The sequence below is a fragment of the Sprattus sprattus genome (assembly GCF_963457725.1).
Source record: "Sprattus sprattus genome assembly, chromosome: 5".
Taxonomy (NCBI): Eukaryota; Metazoa; Chordata; class Actinopteri; order Clupeiformes; family Clupeidae; genus Sprattus; species Sprattus sprattus.
This window is the reverse complement of record NC_137924.1, coordinates 24,346,737-24,358,352: the sequence shown is the minus strand read 5'-3', so window position 1 is coordinate 24,358,352 and position 11,616 is coordinate 24,346,737. Positions and strand designations below refer to the sequence as shown.

Sequence of the window (11,616 nt, the reverse complement as noted above, 5' to 3'; positions counted from 1 at the left end):
TAAACAAAATGTAGTGCATATGTATTTAATACCCTTTACTGCACCCAAACAGGATGGTGGTTAAATATTTGCATGTCATACAGTGTGGCAATCTAGTTACTCTGCAGGTTATGCAGTTATGCTGCAGGAATCGAACATGGTTTGCCTTTTGTCATGGCATACTATCCCCAAGCTGTGCAATTCTTAACCAACTTAGTATTCTTTGTGTTGTTGTTGTATTTATGTAGTTATGTTTAGTTATAAATACACATTGCTTTATACAGTTTTGCCCAGAAAGATACAGAGGTTTACTGAAAGTTAACTGAAAAGGGATCTTCCCTCAGAAAACAGAAAGTCATTCATGGAACTCATGTTTCAGCCAATTGTCTGATAGAACTAAACCCCTTAAACGTTCTTTTGGCAGATGGTGCTCACCAGTTATGACAGAGTTCTTGACAACTTTCCATTTCTCAGTGTAGGTACTACCGCCCCTAAAGCTGGTCACCATTGCAATACAGGTTGCCGGAGCCATTGCGGCATGTTATATTTGCATGCTCAGTGTGTGTGTGTGGAGGAACATGGCTGTGCCTTTAAGCAGAGGCAGAGTGGAGTCCCACACTCGCAGGACTCTTGACAGCCTGGTATGTCGGCCCTCATGAGCTGGCTGATTCTGTAACAAGGGCTTCAAAAATAGAAGGCCCTTAAAGATCAGCTGTTGGAACGCTGTGACTGGGCTGCGCGCATGAGAGGAGGACGCTTATCATTCAGGGGAATGTAGGGAATAGAGTCAGCTGAGAGTGGTGGAGACATACAGCTGGAACTGGTTGAACTGGGTTGTGGAGGAATGTCCAGGTTTCTTTATCGTCAAGTTGGAGATTTGTGCTTTTTGAAGGGTAGCCTGTCTGGCTAGAACAGCTATGTGTTTGTCTCCAGGGCAAAGCTGGTGGAGGCTGTTGAGCAGTGAAAGTGAGATGGTGTGTTCCTTATGCGTAACAGGAAAGAATGTTTTGATGAGGTTTATGTACTATGCTTACAACTTGCTTACCACTTGATTTCCCATGTTTCTGATGTATGACAAGTTAGAGGCGAAGACCAGACATGGATTTAGGGTTTGTTATAGATACTGTAATCAGCCCCAACCCTATTGTTGTGAACAATCCGACCCCAGCCCTAACCCTATTTTATTGAACAACATGACCATATGAAATATAGTGCCATTTCTTTTTACTGCTTGGGTTATAAAGTTGTGGGTGTGATGTTTTCTCTGTCCACTTCAAAGGAGATCAGTGTCAAAGTGGTATTATTTTCAGAGCCTGTTGACACCAACATGTAGTGACTTTGCAGTAGGTGAAGTGTCTTAATGGTTTGGTTGTAATACAAGCTTCAGTTGAGGAAGGTTACACAAATAAAGGATTGAAGAAAACAACCGTACAGCCACCACTGGATCTTTAAAATATCTCTTTTTTTATATGCATGTCTTAGATTTTGTGTCTCACACATAGGGGAAAGGGGTAGGTCTAAAACATTATTGGAAATAATTCAATGTTTCTTAGAAACGGACAAGTATGAGAAGAAAAGGCAGAGTTTTCAGTCATTACCAGAGAGGCCATTCCATTTGTGGAAAGGAATTCCACAGAGCACAGCAGTTATGAACTTCCTGTCCAGGGCCATTTGCACAATCATGCTTGTTAAATGGTGCTTGGAATAATGGGGTTGATGATGTACAGTAAAATGCTGTGCTCTTATATGATTTCCATGTTGAAAATGGTGCTCTAGAATTGAACAAGAAAGCTCTATTCTGAGGATTGTGATGTGTGTTATTAGCAGTCCTCTATCCAATCAGATTGTGTTCTTAAATCTTGAACGGGTCCTAAAGCCAATCTTGCATAGATTTACAAGTGGAAATTTGTCTGGCTTGGTGCAGTGAGACTGAAGGATTCCGTCGAAAAGCCCAACTGCGTCTGAATGATAGCCGTAATTGGAAGACTGTGTCGGCTAAACCGTTGGGATGGCAGATTAATTAATTATCCTCCCTCTCTCTTAAGCATTGTAAACATTGAAACTACTGCATCCCCATCCAGTGGAACTCTGGAGGTTCTCCGGATGGAGTTGACCCTAGAATTGAACGTAGTTATTGTCATACATTTATAACAGGAACACATATAATTACATAGTAACTAAATATTATAAAATAATATTACTTGTAATAAACTTTTATAGGATTATGGCCTATATGCTAATCTGTGTGGAGACTCTTCATCAGGTTGCTATTTCCCCGTCTGTAGATTGGGATGTCTCTTTGGCTCCGAGGGCTCTGGGGGTGGCTGGATTAGGCTGAGGAGTTTGACTAAATTGCCGGGCTGTTGAAGAGCAGCTTCATGGTGTTTTAAGACGGATTAGTCTGAACAGCAGAATTAGGGGCAGGGGATCAGTGACCCTCTTATCATGTGGAAAACAGTCTGTCTTGTGGAGATGGGAAGACACATTGAGCCATTTGAAGGGAAACATGCACAACCTGCTTACAGCTTCAATGCAATGCTAAAGTGATATACAGGGTTTGAGAGACATTGAATGTTTGCCAACGATTCAAAACAAACAAATGTAAGATACCGTACAGGGAATAAATCTATACATCAGTTCACTTTTGAGTGTGTATGGTTTGTTTAGTGTGGTTTGGCTTGGCTTTCATTAGAGTCAGAACAGTAGTCAGTGTGCCGCAGTGTGACTGGAATGTCTGTAAAACATTCTAAACAAACAACCATTCCACTCTGCAGTAATGCTGAATGAACATGTACATTTTTAAGATTTACTGGAGTTCAGAGGAATAACATCTGAAAATTGGGCAACATGTACGACAGAAACTGGGGAAAAAACCTAAATACATAGACAAATACAGCTCTGCTTCACTGTAATGTAGACCAATCTGTATAAAACACCCTCCCCCTGTCCCACCACTCAAACTCCCTTTGAATGTTGTTTGGCTGTCCTGACCACATAGAGTGGGAACTCTCCATATAAGGATGTGGGCACACTATGGGTTTTCTTCCTCCTCATGACGTGGCTCAGGGACTGATTGTTATCATGAATGTCTTCCTGTTTATGCTGAACTTTCGGGGCTCCTTCCAAATCAATGGAGTGTGCCTGAAAGGCTAGGCTTTCAAGCACACTTGGGTGTGATCCATGACTTCTGAACATTGTGGAGCTGCTGGGCTTATTGTGTTGCTGGAAACTAACATTTCCGCTTGTGATTTATGTAGCATTACACATTACAAGTTCTGTTTTGAGGCCTGGTGGAATGTGGCTCTATACAAATTGCGTTTGACGTCTGTTTTATGTAATTGAGCTTAAAAAAGAGTGCAAGATAGAGAAAATCTGAGACAGAATGTACATGGTCACATTGTTAGTGGCCATATGTGATAAGACTGTTTGCTGACAAGAATGGAATGCCCCAGCAACGAGTTTGAGGGCTGTGTCTGTGACCTTGGACCATATCTTTGACAGGACCGTGTCTGCATGTGGCAAATGTTTAAATTGTGTGGGAGAAATAGTCCTCTCTCTGACCTCAGCAGCCGACATTATGTACCAGACTTCTCATGGTTTCCTTTTGACTGCAATATGATCCAAGGCTACTAGCTTCTGACACCACACACCGTGATGCAATACCATTGTGCTCTTCTTCTTGGAGTATGATATGGCCTGTGTGACATATTAGCTGTCTTAGCTGGCATACCTGGCTTCAGATGGCACCCTCTCATACAAAAAGCCTTGATAGATATCCAGGTAGCTGTAAGTCATATGGTTTCAGTGACATGTTAGAAATGGTGGCTCTGAAATGTGCCTTGTGATAGCTGTGTTATCGCTTTTTTTTTTTTTTACTTTATAAGGGTTGTTTTTAGCAATGATATCTTTTCCGTTTTACAGCTGTGGTTCTAGTTGTTGTAAGCCAGACATGTTTCATAGATCTAATCATGCAGCTGAAGCGTATGTGGGAAATCACAAGCGTGTGGACCCATGAGGTTTTAGTAGTAAGACCAAAGTTGGGAAGGAAACAAGTTTACGAAAGAGGAACCCGAACCACTGCCCTGCCCTTCTCACATCGCCACATCTGAGCAATCGCCTGTTTTTCTCCATCTCTCCTCACCACACTTGAGCAACTTCCTGAGGCCACTCATCTAAACAGGCCTCACTGGCTCCTTGAGCATCCCAGTTAGCCGAGAGAGTGAGTGCAGTGCCATGTTCTCCGAAAGTGGAGCTCAAAACACCACGCCTGAGAGCTTGACTCCCACACGAGCTGAGAGTGTTACGCCAAGGGGCCAAACACAGGACCTGGCATCCTCTCCTCTTTCACAGAGCCCCAGCACCTTGTTTCATAACAAGTTACAAGTTACAAGTCTTTTATTGTCAGATGCAAAGAATAACACAGGGTCAGACTGGGCACTGAAATTCTTAAGACTAGGCACCGCACAACAACCTACAATAACATAACATAACATAGTACAACATAACATGACATACTGTATACTCTGTACAAGTACAATGGTACTCATGCTGGGCCATCCCCACCCCCTCAGGCTGCATGTGCCTCTCCCTCTCCACTGAGGAGCTAGAAGTTTGGCGTCTCGTACCAAAGCGCAAGGATACAAAATCCCTCTTTGTTTCTCCATCAGTGTGCCTTTCTCCCCATACTTGTGAGGGAGTGTCAAAAGCCCCAGGTTATGTAGTCTTGGGTAAACCACGAACAATGGAGATGTCTTGAAGGCACATCATTTTTTAGGTCATCTGGGAATGGTCACCACAGATGGTGCAGTCATTGTCTTATAGTCAGAAAAGTGGCTTTGCTGAAAACTGAGCCTCAAGTCATAACAGTCATAACTTTTCGGCTTTTCATTATTTAGTCAGTGTCATCTCCGTATACCCTCTATAGTCATATTCTCTTGGTTTTGTGGGGTATTCTGTGCAGCTGGGTGCAGTGCCTGGTGCATTCTTTTCTGCCTGCCTAACTTTTCCAGTCTGGCTCACTTATCTGACCGTGTCCTTAACACAGTGCTAATTTTGGCCATGGAGGGAAAAACAGACCTTTGGAAACAAGAAGTTCTTTTTTTGGGTATACTTCCAATATGAAGAGGGATATGTGTTTATTTGACATGGCAGCCTGACATAATGAAAGCTTTCAAGCCTTTTCGGTGGGACACAGATTGTTTTATATGTCTGACCAAACAGGGTGGGGCAGAGATATTTTTAGACCTCACATAACTTCATCAGATCCAACTCAATTCTCTTTTGAAATCTGCTATGAAAAAGGTGTGTCCGTGTTGTTGTTGTTGTTGCTGCTGCACAAAGCCTAAAAAGAGCTGGAACAATTACCTCCCTGATTGCTGAGAGTTTGGGAAGTCTGTCGCAAATGAACCCGTAATCAAGCGTTGGCAGAGTCACCATGAAAATAAAATGGGCCCTCCTGTGTGTGTATGTGTGTGTGTGTGTGTGTGTGTGTGTGTGTGTTTGTGTGAGAGTGCATTTCCCGGCCTTGCACATTCATGCCTGTGAAAAGGTTTAGTGGTGCTCCAGTGCCATGCGAGGGAATTCTCCTGCATCCGCCCATTGTCTCGTCTGCGTGCCCTAAGTTTAGAGTGGTGAGACAGAGGGTACTGGGTGACTTGGCATTTCACTCTGTGGCATTTTTCCGCCATGATAGTAAAACTCTCTTGTGGCTGTCAGCAGATGCCAGGGCTCTAAGAATGAAAGGACGCAGAGTCGCAGACATACTCCTTTACTCAGGGGGAATGGTACTTATGGGATGGACTGTCTTCAGGAACAGAACAGTTTTTCCACACCAGGGTGCCATTTTGGATAAGAAGAGTTTTCTACACTTACAGATTAATCAAATATATTGTTGCTGGCAGCACAGGCAGCATACAGCCCAATGTTGGTAGGAGGGAAGACAGCCCGTTTGTGGTGGATCTGCTGTGTCTTGTATGTACTGTGTCATCGCCCACCAACCTGCGGTCTGCTGTGTCTGAACCACACAGGCATGGACCTCTCTCCCCACTGCCATGTCTGTGAAGAAGGAGCCTGCGTTACAGGCCCACTTTGCGTACAGCACTGTACCTTCACCGCAGTGTAACTGAACCAGGTCTCCAGGGCCCAGGAGGATGAGGCACAGAACAGAACTCGGGCTGAATTAGAACGTTTTCTGGAAATTTATAGAGCTCTGGTCCATTTAGGTCAGTAAAAATAGCTGTGGAGGAGAAGAGAGGAGGGGAGGAGAAAACGAGAATTGGCAAGAAGAGCGGGGGATGAGGAGCGAGAGGAGGAGGAGGAGCAGGGGAGGGGAGGCAGAGGTGCGAGCATAGTGTCTGGGAGGGCATGAGCCTCGGACCACTGCATCAGGCTTAAGGAGGTGTGGGAACGTGGACGACACATGCTTCCATATGCTGGCTGTGACTGACATCATGCTCTATTTGGAGAAATGCAGGAAAATAGCGTGTGTGTGTGTGAGTGTTTGTGTTTCCGCAGGTGTGCTGGCCTCCAGAGACCTTCAGTGCGCTGATAGCTTAACTGCATATTGCAGTATGCAGATACGCCAGACGGGGTGTGTGTGCTATAGATTGTGTTGCTGAAGTGAGTGTGTTCTGGCGGGGCTGTGGTCTCTAGCCATGAGCGGAGCAGGAAAGGGTGTGATGACGACTTGTGAATGAGTTCACTGTCTGAGTGGCTGAAGGGTGCGAATGAGCAAACAGGCCTTTGTGCTCAGTTCTTGCGGAAGCACCAAACATGAACTCAACTCAAACTTTTCAGTGTTACATTGGCTTTCAATATTACAAGCCAATTTCTGGCATCTTAGGGATTTAATACATCTCTGCCCTACTTGTCATATAGTGTGTCAGACAGAACACTGTAGACTTAACAATACAGGTTTTACCACATGTCTAGTCTGAGATGTTCAGATATTTGTACGCATTTCCTGCACACAGTGCTTTTGTCATGCTCCATAGCAACAGGCGCTGTCGTTGAGTTTTGTTGTGTTTGAGCGGGAGGGTCTGATGTGTGACTGCCTGGACGTCAGAGACCTCCCACAGCAAAATGCTGCCTTTAGACCAGGAATCACTGCTCCCTGTCCATGAACTGCAGGGGCCGTCAGGGGGGTGGGAGGTGGGGGGGTCGTTGAGTACATGGAGTTGCCTGGAGTTGTTTGCTCCCTGTGGTTTGAGTAGGGATATTGTGAAGACGGAACTGCCAAACAAAGGTCTCATTTCAGACAACAAAATGGCAGTTGGACATTTTACAGAGAGTTTATTAAAAGTAAACAAATCAAAGGGGAAAAAGACACTTGGTCACTTTGTTATTTTCTTTGGCTTTCCCACTTCTTTTTAAATAAATTATACCCTGGCTTATGGCCTAAAGGCACCATCATCACAAGATGGGTCTCATGACTTCAAAGAAATGTATTGATTAAGTCTCCATCTATTGTAATGTGCCTGATCCCAGTTGAAATTGTAGTAGACTATATATTTGTTCTCAACTACTTAGAATATTCCAAAATGCCATACACAGTAATGAAATATATTGTATTGTATATATTGTATACAATGTTGTGTAAAATACTTGATCTCGTATATTGTGCAGACACGCTAAAGTGTACATGACCTGGTTCTGTGAAATGAACAGACATGCTGACAGTTGGATACTCCTTCTGTACTCATTGCCTCCTTGGAACTTGAGTCGTTCCATGTCCCTCGTCTGCATGGGAAAGTGTGCTCTCTAGTGGCAGTGCCGTGGTGTCCGTTCTCTGCTGATGAAGCTTCTGGCGAGGACAGGCCCCGCTCAGGATGTCATCACTTCCTGGCCCACTAACTGGCTGTTTTCTTTGGACTCTGACCACTGAGTGTCAGACCATGGACTAACTAAACTGTCCATCACACTGCAGTCACATTGCTGTTACCATGAGGGGATTAGAGTCGGTCTATGTATATAGACCTATGTGGGCGTGCATCCACACCAAGGTTGTATCATACATAAATTCACAATGTTGAATTGTTACGATAAGTACAAAGTTTGCATTGAACTTTCTGTACATTCCAAAAAACAGACACACGGTTAAGTCTCCCCCTGACATTATGGTATGCCCAGAGTACGAATGCGCCCATAGTCCCTTGATTAAATGCAAGCGGTATCTTGTTTGCTTCATTAGCAGAGAGAGACTCCCCAGTGTGAGTCATGCCATTGAGGGAGGAGGGCTAAGAGAAAGCTCCTTTGTGACCAGCTTGTGACTCGGTCCTAGAGACTGTTTATGTCTGATGTGTCTTCAGCATCGTGGGGCTCCCAGAAGTGTGATATATCTGGAACCAGGCAGCTGCTTCCTTCCTTGGGAAAGCCCGTACGAAGGGTGGCCAGGAAAGGCTGGTCCCTGAGACACTGACATTGTATGCCGAGGTGGAGGGGGCCAGATAGGGTGATGTCAGGGGTCAAAGGGTAGCTGTGCGGCTGAAAACTCAGCACAGGAAATGCCGGGCAACAGATGGGTTATAGATATTTAGAGTTTCACTGAGCAGCTGGCTAACAGAACAGGTTAACCTCAAGAAAGCAATAATGCATGTATGAAAGTATCTAAGTAGTCTAAAGGTATAAGTGAGGGTATACAAATGTGCACTTTGGCATGAGGTTCTGAGGAAACTGACGGTTAAGGGGGTGGGTAGGGTCATTTCAGTACTCCATCACTGATTGGACGAGAGCAGAGTTGTCTCCGCCTCAAGGCCACTTGGCCCCCCTCCACATTCTGCTGCCGTCAGTAACAGGAAGGAAGTGCTCTCTTTCACTCACTCATGCACACACACACACACACATACACACTCACACACTCACTTGAGCACAGACAGAGTCTTTTCCTTAAAAGGAGCTGCTCCTACTCGTCAGGAGTTAAATCAAATGCTCATACACTCAGAGACACATGCTTGCCCTAGCACACACGCACACACACAGACAAATACACACACACACACACACACACACACACACACTATCCATCACTCATGTAAAACCAATACTCATGTAAACATGTGTGTTGGTTAACATAAGCATGTAAACATACAGACATGTGGTAAAGTAATTATGCCTCTAGATCAGAGAGCATGCTTAGAATAAGCACAACACGTGCATGTGTGCACATACACACACACACACACACACAGACACACACACACACAGACACACACACACACACACACACACACACACACAGACACACACACACAGACACACACACACACACACACGCACACACACACACACACACACACACACACACACCTGTCATACGGGATTAGATAACAGGCCGGACTACTGACATTTTCTGAGGTGTTTTCTTTGGTCCATAGGAACCACATACACACACATCTGGATAGGTGCTACCTCAGGGCTTTAGTTTAACCATCTTTCTACCCCGATATAGAAATGACTCTAACACTGAAAATCGATATGCGTGGAAAATAATTCTATATCTATATATTTTAAAGATATACGGCATACAAATATATTAACGACATGTGTATTATCGCCCGTAAATATACCACACTCCAAGCAGCACTGCTCATTTCCGTATTTATAACAAGAACGGTTCATATATAAGAGCTAACAAACATGAAAATGAAATTGTAATAATAAACCTATATCTCTGGACTACTCTCTATGGGGCAGATGTACTAACACGTTAGCACCAGTTTAGGCATTATTTCGTCACAACCTGCACATAACAACGTGGCCTGGTATGTAACGTTAGAAACCAACCGCACAATCCTCAAACAAAACTAAAAAAGTGACAAGTTGCCCGTTGTCTTCTAATGCATTTATGGGAGGGTCGTGGCATAAAGAACGAGACGCAATGGAAGCAGTATTCCAGACCCCAGCATTGTTCATTGGTGCCATGTTTAAGCAAAGATCTCTTTTGTCCATCGTTCTATGTCTCTGGTTCACTCCATCCACCCCCCTTTGTGTTTCTGCTTCTACACTGACTTGGTTTGTCATCCTGCCTGAACAGGTACAGTAGTTTTGGGTGGGTGTAGAATAAGAGCCCTGCAATAGCTCTCTGTTTGATAACATGCCTTTAGGATGGATTTCCTGACTGCTAAACTTCTGTTGGTCACGGTTGCACCATTCCATTCTATTGCGTTTCAATTCGTGATTCCTTTCATATGTGGGCGCCTCTGCAAGTACAGTAGGAGGGTGTGATTGGGGTTGATTATGTGATTGGCCGCAGTTTTAGAACATTCAGCGTAAAATAAAAAGACAGCGTGTGCTTTCTGCGGAGTGGCCAAGTTGCTTTTTGTGATGCGCTCTCTAAGGTACACACACATGCCTCTGTGAGTGCTGGTTAAAAACACAGGACATTCCCCAAGAATAATAATGCAACAGTACTCAAGGCTCTGTGATACTTTCCACATATCGTGTTTAATCAGAACCACACACTGCCACTGGATTACACTCTGCCAGTTTCCTGTATGGTGATATTTTTAGCAGGCCTGGCTGCAGCATTGCTGCACGAGCCACTGTTTGCTTATACGCATAACTCAGGTCAACTATTCATTAGCACAAAAATAGCCTATACAACACGTTGTCCTGAGAGTTCTGTGGGTGAAGGTATCAACACATGTTTAGTACCAGTTTGTGGTCAGTGCATGATATGTTCACTAGTAGTGATTTCAAAATGTAAGTAAGTATAATACTAGTAATAATACTTATAATATTAATAATAATAATTATAATTATGATTTCTCCTCTGTGAATCACTATAGTATCATTATAGTACAAGCAAGCAATATTTTGCATGTGTATTAAATGGGGGAATACAGTAAAATTACCTGTAATTAAAAACAATGCTCTAACGCATTGGCATCTATCGTAGTTTGAATCTTCAGGGCCCAATGAGACACCAAACAAATGGTGCTTTTGTCCAGCGTGGCAATATCAAGCTGCTAAGATGCCTGGCTACAGAACAGATGAGGCTTGATTTACATACACTGAGAAGAGCTTAGATGTTATATGGGTTGCATGTGACCAGGCGGTGTTTGAGGAGCACTGACTTATTTCAATGTAATTATCATATTAAAACAGATGTTTGATTGTTAGGAATCTTTTATTAAAACATTTGTAAGTGCTTAATTGTAGACACAATTTCAATAAAAGTGATTTGCTGTTAGTGGATTATTCATGAAAATGTCCAGATGTTAGGTGTTACTGGGCTCATAATCACTACTATCCCATGCCAAAGTCGTGAGCTTTTAGTGCATTGCTAACTAAAGTCTGTTTTTAATTCTGTTTGAATTCAGCAGCCTGTCTGGATTGGCATTTAACCAACCTTTTCATGTTTTTTACCACCTTTCTTACTTTTCACTCTTCCTTCTCTCTCCACCTCTCTCTCTCTCTCACTCTCTCTTTCTCTCCATCTCAGGCGGAGGCCAGGTTGGCAGCCAAGAGATCAGCGAGGGCAGAAGCCCGAGAGATCCGCATGAAAGAGCTGGAGAGGCAACAGAAAGAGGTGATTATGACACACACACACACACACACACACACACACAGACACAGACACACAGACACACACACACTTTGGGTTCACAAGACCACACACATAAGCACAAGCTTTTGGAC

At 43.8% G+C, this 11,616-nt stretch overlaps 1 protein-coding gene across 2 annotated transcripts in view; it reads left to right on the top strand.

The window, feature by feature from the left end:
* LOC308365883 (leucine-rich repeat flightless-interacting protein 2-like) overlaps nt 1–11,616 on the top strand; it is a 41,102-nt gene that overhangs the window by 1,888 nt on the left and 27,598 nt on the right. For both annotated transcript variants that reach the window (XM_080839500.1, XM_080839499.1), the window contains exon 2: nt 11,420–11,506. In XM_080839500.1, coding sequence (XP_080695626.1) covers nt 11,420–11,506 — 87 coding nt within the window. The remainder of the gene's footprint in view (nt 1–11,419; nt 11,507–11,616) is intronic.